This window comes from Lytechinus pictus, chromosome 9, assembly GCF_037042905.1.
Source record: "Lytechinus pictus isolate F3 Inbred chromosome 9, Lp3.0, whole genome shotgun sequence".
Classification (NCBI taxonomy): Eukaryota; Metazoa; Echinodermata; class Echinoidea; order Temnopleuroida; family Toxopneustidae; genus Lytechinus; species Lytechinus pictus.
In genome coordinates, this window is record NC_087253.1 from 15814471 (window position 1) to 15831761 (window position 17291).

The following is a 17291-nucleotide window of genomic DNA, read 5'->3' on the forward strand; positions in this document are numbered from 1 at the left end:
TTTACTTTTAGAGAATTTTAGTATTCATAGAGAATTAGCAAGCATGAGTGAAAAGACTTTAAATAAAAAATTGACATTCTGGTTCTTCCCGCATACATTTTGTACATAGTTTTTGTGGCTCAACTTACCCCAGAAGGTGGCACAAATTACCCCACAGATGGGGCAAGTTGAGCCATTTGACATCGTTTTTTTCAAAGGTCACAATGAATTTTAGTGTGTGGGTAGAAAGTTATATATAGGTTAAAAATATTTCCCAAGATTCAAATTCAAAAGGCAAGGTACTTATTTCTACAATATAATTAGTCATATCAATTCTAACATGCAAAATGTGTCACAACTTACCCCGCCTTCCCCTAGTTTATTATTAACTTCATCTCACACTAGGTGAACACCAGCTTTAAAAGCAGTTTATTTTTGTTATGCAAGACAAAAGAACAATGTGGCCAACATGCCTTTCTTAAAGGAGAATGAAACCCTTGAAACCAGCTGAATCCATATCAAAGAGAAAAATCAAAGAAACATATTGTTGAAAGTTTGAGGAAGATTGAATGAATAATAAGAAAGTTATGAGCATTTAAATATTGAGATCACTAGTGCCATGTAGATCCTCCCATCGGCAATGCGACCAAGATCTGTGATATCACACACGTACAACTCCCTCATTACTCTAGTACTTATTTCACTTATATTCTCACTTTTATAGAGTCTATCACAAGGTGAGGTGTTCTCTTTATGAGAGGACAAGTACAGAGGTCTCACAACATTATATCAATGATGAATCGTTTGTCATATGATTAGAATAAGCAAAAAGAGATGTTTTGGGGTATATTTTCAGTGTCCAAATGGGGGAGTTGTACGTGTGTGACATCACAGATCTTGGTCGCATTGCCAATGGGAGGATCTCCATAGCATTAGTGATCTCGACATTCAAATGCTCATAACTCTTTTATTGCTAGTCCTATTTTACTCAAAGTTTTGTTGATCTTATTCTTTGATTTTTCTGCTTTCACAAAAGCTAACTTGCTCCAAGAGTTTCATTCTCCTTTAAGAGCCCTGCCAAGAATCAGACCCTGAACTTCCAAAGAGAATTCATTTTATAACTTAACCCCCCCCCCCCCAAAAAAAAAGTCTCACCATGGAACCCCTGGTCGGGGCCCACGACCACTCCACCAAGGGAAAAATGACACCGAACCTACCATAGAAAGGACACCCCCTCCCAGTCTCACTGTCAGATTAATTGTCTTGCTTTTTATTTTCCCTCCCTCCCTCCCCCCTTTCTCATTCCCTCCTTTCCCCTCTCCCTCTCTCCTCTAAAACAACTTATCCACAATACAACCTTCAACAAAAATAGAAACACATACCAGAATTTGAAGCACTGCACATGTCATAATTTCCATTTTATGAACAATATTTTTACGTTTTTATTATCATTTACTCGTTTCATTTATTATTTCATTTAACACAAGTTTCAGAAATCATGTCAATATTTCAAAACATAAACCGCACTTACACTCATATAGATTAATACACACATTCTCACAACATAAACATAATAATATTGCAAGTATTTATCCTGGTAAAATATACATAAAATCTACCCCTACATTGTCTAAATGGACAACAGTTTTACACATGAATCTTCTGCAATAATAATTATTGCTCATTAAGGTCCAAATTCACAGAACTGAATTTCAATAATGTAACATTACGTAACATTTAAACCCCTGTAAAAATACCAACTTTTTTTTCCTTACTTTACATTTCTTTTCTTTTTTTAGTGCCTTACCCCAAACAGCATTTTTTTTTAAAAGACAGACAATATGAGACAATCTGTTTAATGCCAACTACATGTATACTGAACCCGAATTTTCAGAGAAATTATGCCCAAACATATTAAACTTGTACCATACTGATGAGTAATAAGTATGCTAAAACAAGTTTGAAAATTCATAATGATATGAAAAGTGAGTAATACTAACATGATAAAAAAAATGTGAAAGATTAAGGCAAATTAATATCAACACTGGGCCTGGGACAAATACCCTTTTACTGTCATTCGACTGACCAGAGTAATAATTGTGTATTGAAAGAGTTACATAGTTTGGAATTCCTTAACTTTTAGCATAAAATTCAAGTATCTTGAACTTTGTTGTCAAATATCCAAGATAAGCCATATACTTTTGATAATCGAATATTTAAAATCAGTAATCAAACATTTGGCAAACTTTTGATTAGTGTAAATAATAGTATTCGGTTGCTGGTTGTCGGTAAACTGATTGAATGCATCGGTTGTTTGAGTTCCCAGGTCTAATCAACACCATTAAAGATTCCCTCTTTATGTCTTACATGATGATTCCAAAATAATGCCACTTGGGTTTTTGTTTCGTTTTATACCAATACTAAAACTCCATGTTCATTAAAAAAAAAGATAACCTCTCATGGGTCAGCTTGAAAATAATCGTCAGAAATAATTTCTGAAAAAAATAAATATCTTTGAATTCTGTATCAGGGGGTGCTTCAGACAGGTTTCAATGTGACTAAACTCACATCTACATTACCAGTTGCATGTGGTATATATAATGCATCACTGCCATGGTCAAATCATGTTCAAGACACCCACTCGCTACTTCATATTATACAATGAGAATGCGTGTTACATATCATCACAGTGTTGGACTGACATAAGGATTCCTTTTTAGTAAACATTAAATCTTTGTGAAACACCCCCCTGAGACAGTATCAGCCACTTCAATGACACATTCAGTTCCACTTTCACACGCCACTTTGTCTTTTATACAAGCTATCACTCCCTTTCACTTTCTCTTGCTCTCTCACACTCTCTACTAAATTCAGTTCCACGTTATATATCTCTAAAAAGGAATATTCTGGACATTAGAACTACAATAACTGCAATGATGAACCGGCTTTCTGCCTATCTTGCAGGGAAAGGTTTCTGCTTATCTTGTGGGGAAAGATTGGAGAGTACCCGGTAAAACCACAACCGAATAATACCAAGAGAATTGATTGAGATTAGCCAATTGGCTAGAAGAAGTCTTATTATGGTAACTTTGCCATTCTGAAATACTCCCCAAGGAGTGGAGATTTGCATACACTGTCACGGTGAGCCATATCCAACAATTGGGGTAAGAAAGATTGTCCATCTCTAATAAACCTACTGGCAGGAAAAGGCCATATTAGGGCGATTCCATACGTGTCGTACGGGACATTTTGACAGCAATTTCTAGTTTCCTAGTCGATTGCTTGGGCAATAAAATATTCTCTTTTGTCAATGATAAAGCTATAGTGGGTAGTCATGTGAAAAACTAATAACCAACACAAAATAAATGATTATGGGTATATTGTAGGTGAAAATGTTGTGTCGTACGGGACGCAGAAATGTCCCGTACGACACGCAACATTTTAAGCTCTAATTCACCTATGGACAACATATTTTTGTTGGTTGTCAGTTTTTTTGCATGTCTACCCAGAAGTACTTTGATATTACCACAAAGCAAATTGAACTTCTTTGTTCGTTTGGACAGCAGGTTAAAAATTGTTGTGAAAATGGGTGATTTTTCTAGCATGGAATCGCCCACTATGTTAACTTTGCCAGTGTGGCATACTCCCCAGAGAGTGGAGAGTGCTCATACACCGCATGCAGATAACACAGAATCCTGTGACGGGGGATAAACGCTGTAAAGCGCTAATTATAGAGATCTTGATTTCGACTGACTGCTGAACCCTGTTACACCAGTAAGTACATGACCATGATTGAAAAGTTACCATAACTTTCGGATCTTCATGATATTGGTGGCAAAGGAGGAAAGAAGAAGGAAGAAAAAATAAAACAGGACAGAAAAAAAGAAAGGAAGATAGAAAAAAGATCAGGGGCCCGTTTCATAAAGGACTTAAAACTGTTGTAACTTTGCCATAATGGCAACGACCATGGCAGCAGGGCTCAACAGCCAATCAACATCAAGGTTACCATGGTAGTTGCCATAAAGGCAAAGTTACAACAGTTGTAACTCTTTATGAAAGGGGCCCCTGAAATGAGAAAGAGAGAAAGAAAGAGCAAAAACATGGAGACAAAGAAACAAAGAAAGAAAGCAAGGTATGAAAGAAAGAGAGAAGAGCAAATCATTTAGCCTCAAAGAAACACACAGAACTTTGCTCCAATGTTGGTTCCATTGCATACTTTTTTTCAGAAGTCTGGTTTTAAGGTGGGAAATGTTTAAAAACTTTACCCCTTGCTATTCAATTCAATAATTCGAGTTGCAGTACTACCATAATATATTAATTACTAACTGTACATGTATCCATGTGCATCAGCACTATAAGTAGGCCAAAAAGGATTTCAAAATCCCTTTAGATCTAAAGGTATTCTCTAAATTTTACTAATAAAAAAAAAAAAGATTTCTGCATATGCTATAAGTCCTCATCCGTCATTGTGTCTTCTGTCCTGAGATCATGAAACGTGTACTCTGATTGGTTGATTGTTGGATTCGGGGCTTGAAGGGTGGAGAAGGAAGCGGTTGATTGGTTGGTTGGGAAGGCAGGCTGGGCAGTGTTCTCGGGGGCATGGTGGTGGGGGAGCTGGTAGTCGTGGAAGACCGCTGGCATCCTGGGGTCACGTTCTGACAGCGTCTGGGTGGGGATCTGTACTGAAGAATCGTGCTGTGAAGAGAGAGCAAACAAAAAACATACTAAATGGTTGGTTGCGGAAAGTTTTGTCTTCGCGACAAGGCCAAGATTACGTTATTCAGGCAAAAATGGGTTTTAAATTTCCCTTCATACAATGGACAATACAAAGCAGGAGACCAGTGCCTTGATATGAGGGAACTGCTCGTGTATGACATATAAATTCAAAGCATTACAAATTCACAACTCTCTTATTTTTTGATGAACTCTCATTGAACCTTCACCAATATTGTGCTCTAACGCTATTAGTAAAATCATTGTCAAGGGGATCTTCCCTTCCAAAGTGGACTTACCTGAAATAAAGGAGGTCTAACCGGTGATGATAGATGTGAGCTGTGTTCTGGTTTACTTGGTGAGTGAAAGGATGGAGGCTCGGGTGTTGACTCTCTTATTAAAGTACCATCTAACAGAAAAAAAAAAAACACAATAAATTAAAGATAAATGAAAGTACCTTAATTGCAGCACACAATGATTTCATGAGAAAATCTGGGGGGGGGGGGGGGGGGTTTCACAAAAATGACTTAGAGTCGCACTTAAATGCCGACGCGTACATGATATGCAACGCGCGATCTCATTGATTGATACATAGTAGTGCGCGTCCTCATGGCATGATCTGACCAATGCGGTCAATGCTGGTACATTTAAATAAATAAATGAAAGATCACCAAGAGGATCGCCAACACAAACAGGCACATGTGGGGCAGTGTATTATCATTCTTTGGAAAAAGACCTGACAAATAGGTGGAATATCATGCGTATATTGCTAATTCCTCAGCAATTACACAATCTTTTGTAGATTCCTTAGGCATATATTTTTAATTCATACATACAGACACTTGGGTGGTCATATATTTTTGAATTCTATACAAACTCACTTTGAAATCTTTACCATGAACCACAGGTATATATGATTTAATATAAATGCCAGTGCTCAATCTAAAAATGAGTTCGAACAGAATCCAATAACGCATGCCCGAGCGTAGAAAATAGACATTCCAGGCAATGTAGTCTCGTCAAAGTGATGATAATACACTGTCCCACGTGTGCTTATCTACGTTGGTCATCTTCAGTGTCATGGTTTTTTTTTCCAGCTTATACTATAGTAATGATTTCACAAAGATGGGTTTATATAGTAGGTAAATCACAATCTCTTTTCGGAGTGTTTTACCTGGTTTGAATCCCCCCCCAAAAAAAAAAAAATAATAATAAATAAAGTGAAAATAAAGAAAAATAAAATAAATAAAAAATAACTACTAAAAACAAAATATATAGACATAAAGACAATAGAACCCACACAAATAAACTAATACACACAAAAAAAGTCAACAGAACAACTAGGGACAGTGATTTTCCGCGATCGCGGAAAACGGACGGAATTCACGGAAAGGGCCTTTTGAAACGGAAAATGGCATTTCAAACGGAAAATCACGGAAAACGTATTTTCCCTCAAAATACACAGAATAGCAACAGAAATTACTCCAAAATCACAACAAAATGAGAATATTAAATGGCCAAAAAAACCCAGAAAACACGATCTCACTTCGCTACTATCATGACAATTCACACATCGTGACTGCACTCGACATCAGCACACTCGATTGTACCCCCCACCGTACCCGTACCCGGCCGGCCGGGTTGGGCTTCACATGCACACGTGTATCGTTCAACTACATGTACACAGTTGTGTGTTGCTGCCCTCTACGTTTGAAGATGTAACAGCACGATATCGTGGTCTTAAAATCCAAGATGGCGGATTGGGAAAAGACGATGACTGATGATAACGATGTCCAAAAACCCCCAAAATTATCGATGAAATATCATTTCACCGTGAAATAATGCTAATAATATGAAAGGTGAGGATGTATGCATGCAAAATGGGTGTGTTAAAATATTTTATTCACCCGCATAGATCCGATTAGAACGGATTTTATTGTGTTGTTGGTACAGTAGCAGATACAAATTTTGACCAGTTCGAGTGTGCATGTAAATGTGTAAACGGAATTGTCACTTTTCCGTGTGTACAAAGTCTATGGGGAAACGGAATTTCCGTTTTCTGACATGCTGAAACGGAATTTGAGATTTTCTGAAACGGAAAAGGCAATTTTTTTAAACGGAAAATCACTGTCCCTAAACAACTGACCTGGTTTTGTTGGAGAACCAAAAGGGTTAGGCATGATTCTATCTGTAGAGGGCGCACTATCTGTTTCCATTGATCCTGTACCGAGTTGAGATAGTTGTTGTGTAAGTCCTAGCATACCACCTTCTTTCACTTCTACGATAACCCATATGGTCTCTGCAAAACAAAATGTGTAAACACAATACCAAAATGTAGAGTGTGCATTTAAGTCAACCTTCCAAAAGTCAAATCATCGCCTATAAACTCAAAGTATTACGTCAACAAAATACAGGCAATTCAACCTAAAAAGTCAAATGTTTTTTTACCATAGAAATCTGTTTGACTCTGACTAAGAAGAGGTATATACAACACATGTTTTGAATGATCTGACTTCAGGCGATTATTTGACTTATAGAAGATTGACTTAACACAAGATTGACTTAAGCAGAGTTACCCAAGTAAAACTTTGGTAATAATATTTCATCTAAGTTATATTTCGCCTTCTGATTCGTCAAACACCTGTATTTCACTATTAGGTCTGTACTTAATGCATGTTCAGAAATGTTGTGGGGAGGGGAATCTTGAAGTTGAATCTTCTATTCAAAGAACAATGTGCTCTACCCTCTCCATCAAGGGGTTGAGGGGAAAATATTGGAAGGGAGAACATCCACTAGTATGGTGAGGAATCACAAGGAAATGTTGATTTCACTTAAAAGAATTGCCACGGATACTCTGGCACATATTTCCACATATATCTTTAACACAAACACCAGGTGTGTGTTTCATAAAGCTGTTCATAAAATAAGAGTGACTTTAACCCTTTGCGTGCGGGCCCGCGAATCCCGATACCTCTCCCTGCGGCGGAGCCGTTTTGGTACATTGCTGGTATTTGGATCTGTGGCGGTGTTTTCCGAATCAATTGCTAATTGCGCCAAACTGATGTATTTTCAGGATTTTTAGTAAATGTAAAGATGAAAGATCAGACATTTTTCTTTCTAGAAATAAAGGTTTTGCTTCTCAAATCAACAGAATAGTTGAGAAATTTACGAGGAAAAAGTCGTGTTATTTTGTAAAATCTTCGCTTTTACCCAAGTCAATAGGCACTGTGTACAAAAGTGCGTAAGGGCAATCAGCACACGCGGACAGGTCGGGTTCGATCGATACCGCTTTGTTGTCTGCTCTAGTGCCTTTTTCATTGCCTATTATATTGTCACGTACTCATGAATGGTCTCTTTACCTCCTTGTAGAGAGATCATTTGCAAAGTGTATAATTACGACGATAATCCTTTTTTTGTGAAATCACAGCATACCAAATACCTTTATTTTCCAGAATGAATAAAAAATGGTAAATGTTCCTTTGCAAGTACAATGATGATGCTGCGCAACGAAAGTCCGAAACTAATTTGTGATTTGAGGCTTCTGGGCTTCAAGACGGTGGCCTCAATGTTTCACTAAAAATCGCCTTTGGTTTTTTCTATTCATGAATTATTGCTTGTAATAAAAATAATTTTGTTCCTGAAGATTGCATACCAGTATTCGATCTGTTTTCCTGTTGCAATCTCAAAGAGTTCAACATCCTTTTTTCTCTGAGTTCTTATCATTTAAATTATATCTGTATCGTCTTCCTTCTCCCCGATTTGGATTACGAGGTATATACCCGCCCCCACCACCCTCAATCCTGTCTCTCTAATTTTTCTTCTCAGTACCTGTCATTTTACATTATATATTACGGTTCCGAGAGAATATATATGCCTCGTTTTTGCCAACTTGTATTGATCGGAGATGGTTGCATTTGTGGGCCTCTCGTCCAATTGGATCGTGGTCATCATGTCGAAAATTTAGGCCCCCCCCCCCCCGTTTCTCAAATTAATATCCCGAAAAAAACTTTTAAAATTACTATTGTAACTGTCACTTCACAATAAATATTAAATCATCTTCCTATATTGATAACATAGGTAGATATCTTTCGCAAAAGACAAAATGATAATGATGAGGATCATCTTATAAAAATGCACGACTAAACTATTTTTTGTGTGTGAACTTGGGGCTTAGGGTTATGGCAAGAAAGAGGCCTCAATCTTTCACTAAAAGTCATTTTTAAAGATTTTTTCATAAATCATACGTCTCATTTAATTCGATTTTCCACGCAGCTATGATAATAAAATAATTTTGTTCCTGAAGTTTGCGCACCGGCATTCAATTTGTAATATCCTGAAATTATTTCAGAGTTAAACGAGTAAAAGTGACTTATTAAAATTGTCTGAAATCATACCTCTCAACTTTCTTCTTGACACTTTCTACGTTTCTTTCTTTATCTTACTTTTCCCTAAAAAAGAGCCACGCTAGCAATTACTAATAGTAAAATAAAGTATTTTTTCTTGAATTGATTATAACATCCGCAATCAAAAGCATTTTTTTATTTGTACTTTCGTTTTGTTCTATTTTTAATTTGTCTCCTTGATTTTACAACCGAAAACAAAGTAATAAATAAATTATTAAAAAAACATTCCTAATAGTTAGAATTCATTTTTGTCTTTATCGTTTTAATTGTTCTATCTAATAGTCCAAAGGCTGCGGAGTTGGTAGGAAGTTTCATTCCTCACCCCTTTCAGCAAACATACAACAAATCCGAAGACTATAAATTTGTGATTTTTTGGCCAGTCCACTCCCTCCCACATTCAGCTCAACCCCTCCATTATCAAAACGCTCAGCGGCCCCTGTTTTTTATTTTAAAAATCAGATATTTTGGTTTTGATGCTAACCAGGATAAGTGCCCAAAATGTTTGAAGTAACGGAAACATATTTTTTTATATGAATCTTTTCTACCACGCTATTGGCCGGTAAAAAAATAGAAATTCGCGAAAAAGTAGGAAAATCAATAAAATTGGGGTCGGTATCAACCCTTGGGGGGGGGGGGGGGAGTGTAGGTCGCACGTGAATAAAAGTTTGTAGGATTGAGAGGGTTCTGTCGGGTGACACCCCGGACACGCCAGTGTTTTCTTTATAGTGGGCGCCTTAACGTAATTTCTCATCATATATATTTCCTCCATATCAGACGAGGAAACTTCTAGTTCATTATTGGTTTTATCATTTTAATTGATTATGTTTCCGTCAACTTTTCAATGCAAAAAAAATTATCTGGGAGAAAAAATAAAAATAAGATAAAGAGCATCTAAAACCTATCCTATAATAAATTCATTCTGTAAAATGACATGAATTAAAACAATTTGATTTTTTTAGCCGATTCACCCCCGTAAACAAATACATTGCTGTCCCTGAATAACATAAATCTTTTTCCAAATATTTTGGTTTGGATGCTAACAATGGGAAGCGCCCCAATGCGATTTTTTTTAAATTATTTTCTTTTGGTCGTAACGGGGGAAAAAACTGGACAGGACGGTCTTTATTATTATCTTTTCCACCGTGTTACTATAGCAATTAAAACAGAAAATAGGAGAGAGGAGACAAACAAGCAATATGACAGTGTAGGTCAGAACATTTCCATCGGGAAGGGGGGCTAGGTCAAACAAGAATAATAATACAAAGTCATCAGTTTGACAAGGGTCTGAGGACCGAGTTGCGACAAACAAACGTTTTGGGACTTTTTTAAAAGTAATATAAAAAAAAAAAAATAAAGTCATGTTATTATTCGTTTAAGTAGATATTATGGAATGTTAGCAAAAGCGCACTTGTCTATCCCCCCTTTTATCTCTCCATCTCTAATTCTCTCTCGTTCTCCGTGACATCTGAACATTTTTTTTCCTATAATTTCCCTAAATGATTCTTCTTTCATCCTCATATGCATCATCACCCAGGGAAGCGCTTTTATGCAAAATGAATCACTGACCGATGTCATAAGCACCTGTTTTGTTGGTAATTGAGACAATTTTTTTTTTTTTTAGATAAGGTATGTTGGTCGGAAAAAAAGTATTCATAAAAACTTTTTGTATTGCTAAGTACGAAGAGCATTCAATAGGTAATCTTGCCGATAAACGCTAATCTTTCTTTTGTTCGGGGCGTTGACCATCTGTATCCTGCTCTTTTCGGAAGGAATTCGTTTGAGTTGCCGCCCAGACATTCTTTTGTTTTGGGTAGTGCCGATATCATGAACTACATGGACGTTTCCCTTTTGAAAAGAGCATAAGATAAATGGTGTGCTAAACTGCTTTCTTTTCTCTTCTTTTTTTTTAGAATAGTAGAGAAAAATAATGAGAAGAGGGATGATGGGGAGGGAAAAAGTTCATAAGTGCACCGCGATCAGCTCAAAGTACTAAAAAGACATTACAAGCTTTTTGTTTTTCTGAAAATACAATCGATCGATGAAACCAAGGAGATATCATTCTATCTAGAGTAATATCTTCTTGATGAAACAAATAAGACGAAAATGGTGAATAAACGCGTAGGTTATTACGCGACGATCTTCCAGAAAAGATTTTAGCTTATATCTTTCAGAACAACGATATGGATCAAATCACGTGATCAAAACAAATCACGTGATCAGAACAAATCACGTGATCAGGCCTAGTGTGCGCGCGCGTACGTGCACGTCACAAAATTTATCCTTCCCGTTTGACTCCAACGAAAAATTCGGGTAAAGTTGAAATGATTTCCTATTTTGGGCATTTTTCTCCACGTAGCTGTATATTTTTTTCATTTGATTATTGAAATAGGTTTATAAAGGAAATGGTGGGAAAAGTTTTAGTACATAACAATTACGAAAAAGCTGAAAAACTTCATCGAATTAAACCAAACAAATCTCGGCTTCTGTAGAAGCCCGTCGTAGCTAAGTGAACGACTCGCTGGGCTTCTGTGGAAGCCCGTCGCACGCAAAGGGTTAAGAATGACTGGTGATCCTTTCTTGTGGTAAATGATATGCACAATATTTCCATTAGTGTTGATTTAGCACCTTAAAAAGGATCACCAGTCGTTTGTAAAGTCGCTTATAACTTATGAACAGCTTAATGACACATCTACCAGAATTTACAAATGTGACCTGCCTCCCCAAAACCAACAATAAGTTGACCAAAATGAATATTAAGATTTTTATTGAGCTTTAAAATTAATTTCCTAAACTTTAAAATATGTCATATGTTGAAATTGACCAACAATAACCATTACAAGTAATTGATTGAATGCAGAGGAAATTCAGCAAGAGCTTAAAAAAAGGAGAAAAAAAGGTTTGAAATTTGGGGTTCACTCAAGCATGAGATGTGCATACGGTGTAATCTCATTGAAACTTCCGAGCGGTCTGAAAAAGAAGTGGCCAAGAAACTCTTGTATCTTTTCTTTTATTCAACTTCACGACTTCAAATTTTCACAGTATGAAGAAAAAGAATTGCTCTTTCAGATAAGCTATTTTCTAAATTTTTGGATATTGGAGACTAAATTACTATTTTGGCTATTTACAGAGAACCTTACCTGGCGACTTATTGGTGGATTTTGGGGTGGTAGCTCACAAATATTCACGATTCTACTTCATACAGTAAGTGCAGCACACTGTACATTTCCTGGAGCCACAGAACAATTGTACTAATATTATATACGTATACTATACTTACCCCCGTAGAAAACCCCTGTTGATGTGCACATCCTCCATTGCCCTTGATAGACCCCACAGTGTGAGGGGCTGTGCATCTTAACACTGATGTCCATATCTGTCTGACCGTTCAACGGCTCTGTATAGACTCTGTCCAGTGGTCCTAGCTGATGACCGTGTATGAAACGTAAACACGACCCCGGTGGCCATTGGTCAGTGGCTGTACATGTAGGTGTGAACGATTAAAAGATATATTTGTTATTCATCCAGGTCCAATTGCCAGGGATAATGAAAAATATATTCATTTATCAGAGAGCTTTGTGAATCCAAGCCATTGAAGGCTATGACTTTGGATGCCCTGTTGACTAGCAATGATGCTCCTCTAAGAGTCTCATTAATTAGGGCCGGGGATTTGTTTTGTCATTTTATTTTTTTTCATTTCTTGCCGGAATATACAAATGTGCCCAATGGAAAAGTCACCTCGACATAAAAAGTATTGAAATCTAAGGTCTCTTTATAAATATATCAAAATTTCTCTGCAAACTGACCCAGAACCCAATTTCAAACATTGCCAATAAGATATATACCATGGTAGCATAGCTCGGTAGCATAGCTCAGCAGCCCATCATAATCAAGTTTTCCATGGTGATGGCAAGGTCTACATAGTTTTATGTATTTGAATTTATGAAACAGGCTCCAGTACTGGAACTGAGTGATTGAGTTAAATCTTGAAGCAATTATTTAAGCCTTAGACTGTCATTTACAACACCATCTGAAAGATGTGACTAGGGCTCAAACCTCAAACCTCTTCTTGGATTACAGGAACTGTACACGCCACAATACCCAGTGTGTCAAATGGCGCCAATAAAGAATCTATCTTCACCACTTGAATTTTTTTAATACTAATCTTGAAGCATTCTGTAATTCCTATCCATGTATGCTTCATACAGGGTTCGTCCAGTTCACGAACTTACATATAACATGTTGAATACTGAATAATCCTGCTATACATGTAATGCATACTTTCCATAGACTCCATCCCGCAATATATCTAATGTGGGATCAGTCTCCAACAGTTTTTTTAAAGCAATGGGGAAATAAAAAAACAGACTGTCTTACCAGGATTTCGTACTCTCCATGTTTTGGTGAATTCTGTACACGGTGGGACCGATTCTCCTTCTCCTATCGTTACGTCTTTTACGAACGTCATGTGTGGTAGCCGCTGGACAGGGAGGTTGGCTTCGATGTCGTAATAGGATCCGATGGCAGCTTGCAAGTTCCTGATGATGTCCAGTAAAACGAGTAAAAAGAGAATAATGAAGGTTATTTGAAAAGTATCCCATTAAATATGGTGTCCAAATCTGCAAAGTACTTCTTACCTGCACATACAGTATGCAGTATGTACATGTACCTACGCAATTCTAATTCAAAGGAGGTATGAAAGATGATTTTAAAAAATCAATTTCAGACACTTCATGCACAAGCTTAAAAAATGAAGTTTTCAAAAACCTATGGTTATAAAATTTAAAACTTAATCATAAATAATCATTATAATATTTATAATATTCATAATCAAGTTTTAAATTTTAAATGTTAAATAATAATTTTTATCTATAAATTGTTCTTCAAAACGGCATTTTGTAACATTGCTTATCGGAGCTACGTACATGTACATGTACGTCATAACGAAGCGGTTCAAGGGTCAAGCCTATTGTATGTGCGGTGTATACAAATGGATCGAGGGATCTAAACGAGATCGGTCTGGTAAGAAACCTCTAAACCTTTTTATTAACATTTAACATTTATTTTGCACCTTCATACGCATTAGGTGTATGAAGGTGTAGAGTTAAATAAAATGATAGAAATTTACGTGATTTCTATCTTCAAAGATGGATTTCCCAGGGAAATCCATCTTTGTTTACATGTGTCTCTTTAACATATATGGGAGGCGGTTCAAGGCTCCGTGATCAAATGACAATATCATAACCATAAAAAAATATTATCACGGAGTCCTCAAGGCCAGGCTAGGTTAGAACACTGCAGAGCAAAATATTCTGAAGATGTAGAGGCATTTAAAAAGTTGGTACATGTAGCTTATTTTCAGCACATTTATAGCTTTGTAAAATATGTGCATCAAGATCAGCAGTTAGAGTATGGATGACTGGAAAAAAATCAGCTGGTACCTGCAGCTGATTACTCACCTGTTCACTTATTGTGACATCAACGCGCATGGTCTAAAATATTCGCCTGCAGATAAGAATGGGCACAAACATAACTGGGGAACGTCCTTAAATCATAAAAAAATAAAAATAATTTTCATTTTGGTAAACCTGCTGCCATATATACAAAAAGTTGGCTCCTCAAATTAAAAGTAATGCATAAAAATCAGATTTACTCAAGGAGTTTTGTTGTGAAGCTTGCCATAGGTTACAGCAGCAGAGCTCCTCGCTCGAGTTAAATTAAATAACCTGGCAAACACAAATCGAGTGTGCTAACAAAAATGTAGGACAATAGCTGATGATAGATGGGGAAATAGAGATCACAGAATCTTTTTTTAGTGCTCTTATTCCAGTAATTTCCATTGATGTACTGCAGGGGCAAGTGAAAAAAAACCTGTCCTCAAAACAAGGACACTGAACTATATTTCATCACGACATGAGCTGTCTCAGTTTATGATATGCTTCGTTTCTAGGAAAATCCTCACTTTCAGACCTGCACATTTAACTTACTGTCCCGGCCCCTTTTCACAATTGTTGCGGCCATATCATGTGGATCAGCCTGCAGCCACATGTCTCATCAATTAAAGATAAATACCAGTTGTGGTAACGATCTCAAAATGAGTTAGAACAAAATCCAATGAAACCACCAACAAATGTTTGCAGATTTTGAGCTGAGATTTTAATATGATTTTACAAAGATAAGTTTCAATCACCCACAATCCACATCAACTTTAGACCAAAAGCTTCGGTCTCTGTTATGTTGGTTGTTCAGCTGAACTCCGTTGGCTTCACACACCAAATACAGAGACCGAAGTTCTAGCGCGATCTGTACAGGGGACTCAATGGCCATATGTTTATGTACTTAAGATCGGATAAAACGGGGAAGTGAATTTGCGCGACAGCCGAGGTAAGTCACTGTTTTTGTTCCTTTTAACTTTATTTTTCTCAGTTTTTTGGCAATTAATGCCAAGAGGGAATATTAATTTGCATTTTGGTCGCGTTAATTTTCAAAATTTTTATTCATTAAAGACAAAAATTGAAGAGCCCCGACGGGGGGATTTTGCATTGCAAGTCCCCTAATGGTGGCTGCACGCTAGCGAGCCGTCTGTGTACGAGGAGAAATAAAAAAAAAAAAAAGTTAAAAAACTCCTCGAAACAGACGGCTGCCAGCTGTCTACATCAACTTGATTATCATGGCATCAGGACATTATTCTCAAATTTCATAAACATTAATCTATTCAAGGCCAAGCCAGCCCATGGCATAGGCGTTGAAACTCTGGGTGGGAGGGGCCGCGGTAATTTTTTTTTTGTCTTTATTGTGAACGTCTACAAAGTACAAAACATAAAACTACCAACAAACCTACCATTTCAATTGTGATCATGGTGATGTTTGTAATTGTATGGTCACCTCTTCCCCCTCCCAACAATACCAAGTCCAAGACCCCACTTTCAAATTGTTCAAAATAAAACCATTTGATTCAGCATGGCCTCTGCCTCGGCCTCATTCAGTCATGTCAGTAGACATCCCATTTTCATTTGGCATTGCATTGCCAATCAAATTTGCTGTTCGATGGCAACGCATGATCATATTACCACCAGCATCATCATTATCATTTTCATCACAATCACCCTCCTTGCCTTTCCTCCCTCTTTATCATCGTTATCAGTCATCGCCATCACAATTTCCATGGCCACCAAGTCCAAGGCACCATAACCAACCTACCAGTTGTTCATGTCAAGGAAAAATGCACAGGTCGCCGGGTTAAGATTGTTGCCCAACAACTTCTGAAATTCGTTTATCAAAACATCTCGATCGGTCGTTCCCATGCTGCTGAATTTCGACATTAAATCTTGATCTAAATCTACATCCATCATGGTAACTGTTCAGACGGGTAGCTCCTTGAAATATACAACAAACGTTTGATTAGAAGACGAAAATGAAGGGAACTTTGATGCTTTTTAAGTCGTGATTTCTGTCAGGTCCCGGCTCCGTACCAGTGCAGCTAGTGCAGTGCAGCCACGTAAATTTGCATGCAAATTACACACACAAAATAATCCACGCGAGATTGCAACGATCACACTCCCACTCTGACCCCGTGACGTCATACATAGCTTCAGAAAGCTGAAGGTAGTAGTCTATTTTCGAATGTTTGAAATCGAGGGGGGGGGGGGGTTAATAGGGTCAATTAGCTTTTTAGGTGAGATAAGGTACACTCAGATATAAAGGGGTCGTAATTATCTACCTGTTCATTTATTTAGTAATTTATGCATGTATTCATTAACCATTACTTATTTATTCTTTTACCGTTCATTTAGTTTAATTCTTGGTTATATATATCATTCATATTATCTCTGTGTATATTTCATTTATTTATTATTATTAATTCATTTATTCATTGTTTTTTTTTTTTGGGGGGGGGGGTGGCCAGCATTAAATGATGATAATAACATTGACTTCCTATAGCCTCTTTATACTACCTCTTCATATAAATATTATGTCATATATTTTTAATTGAATTAGTATGGTTGAGACCTCGACCTAGTTTTTATCTTCTTTCTTTCCTTTTCTAGCTATACTCATTTTTTTGCACTACTTGAAAAAAAAATATTGGGGGGGGGGATGCCCTCTGCTTTCACCCCAGTTTCTGGGGCACATATCACAGGCGCTGCCCTCCTCCCTCAATATCCATTTTAACTATTTAATATTTTTGGCCTGTCATTT

The 17291-nt window shown here is 37.0% G+C and overlaps 1 protein-coding gene across 2 annotated transcripts; it reads right to left on the reverse strand.

Moving 5' to 3' along the window:
• Nucleotides 1–1418: 1418 nt before the first annotated feature.
• LOC129268211 (protein ILRUN-like) lies at nt 1419–16699 on the reverse strand. 2 transcript variants are annotated; one of them, XR_010294662.1, is made up of 7 exons: nt 16293–16598; nt 13470–13630; nt 12373–12570; nt 6839–6991; nt 4992–5101; nt 4015–4674; nt 1419–3914 (listed from the first exon to the last, which is right to left on the reverse strand). XR_010294662.1 is itself a non-coding variant. In XM_054905789.2 (6 exons), exons 1-6 carry the CDS (start codon nt 16442–16444, stop codon nt 4426–4428), a joined length of 1023 nt encoding a protein of 340 aa, XP_054761764.1. In that variant the 5' UTR covers nt 16445–16699; the 3' UTR covers nt 1419–4425. The 2 variants fall into 2 exon arrangements, 1 of the variants encoding a protein (XP_054761764.1); XM_054905789.2 differs by having other exon boundaries at nt 1419–4674; nt 16293–16699.
• Between the last annotated feature and the right edge of the window lie 592 nt (nt 16700–17291).

What these genes read in the sequence shown, in the direction of transcription:
- LOC129268211 (XM_054905789.2), bottom strand. Translation starts at nt 16,444, where the DNA reads ATGATGGATGTAGATTTAGATCAAGATTTAATGTCGAAATTCAGCAGC. An exon ending in ATGGAGAGTACGAAATCCTG is followed by an intron (nt 12,571 to 13,469) that starts GTAAGACAGTCT and finishes CTACATGTACAG; the next exon opens with CCACTGACCAATGGCCACCG. An exon ending in AACAGGGGTTTTCTACGGGG is followed by an intron (nt 6,992 to 12,372) that starts GTAAGTATAGTA and finishes TTTGTTTTGCAG; the next exon opens with AGACCATATGGGTTATCGTA.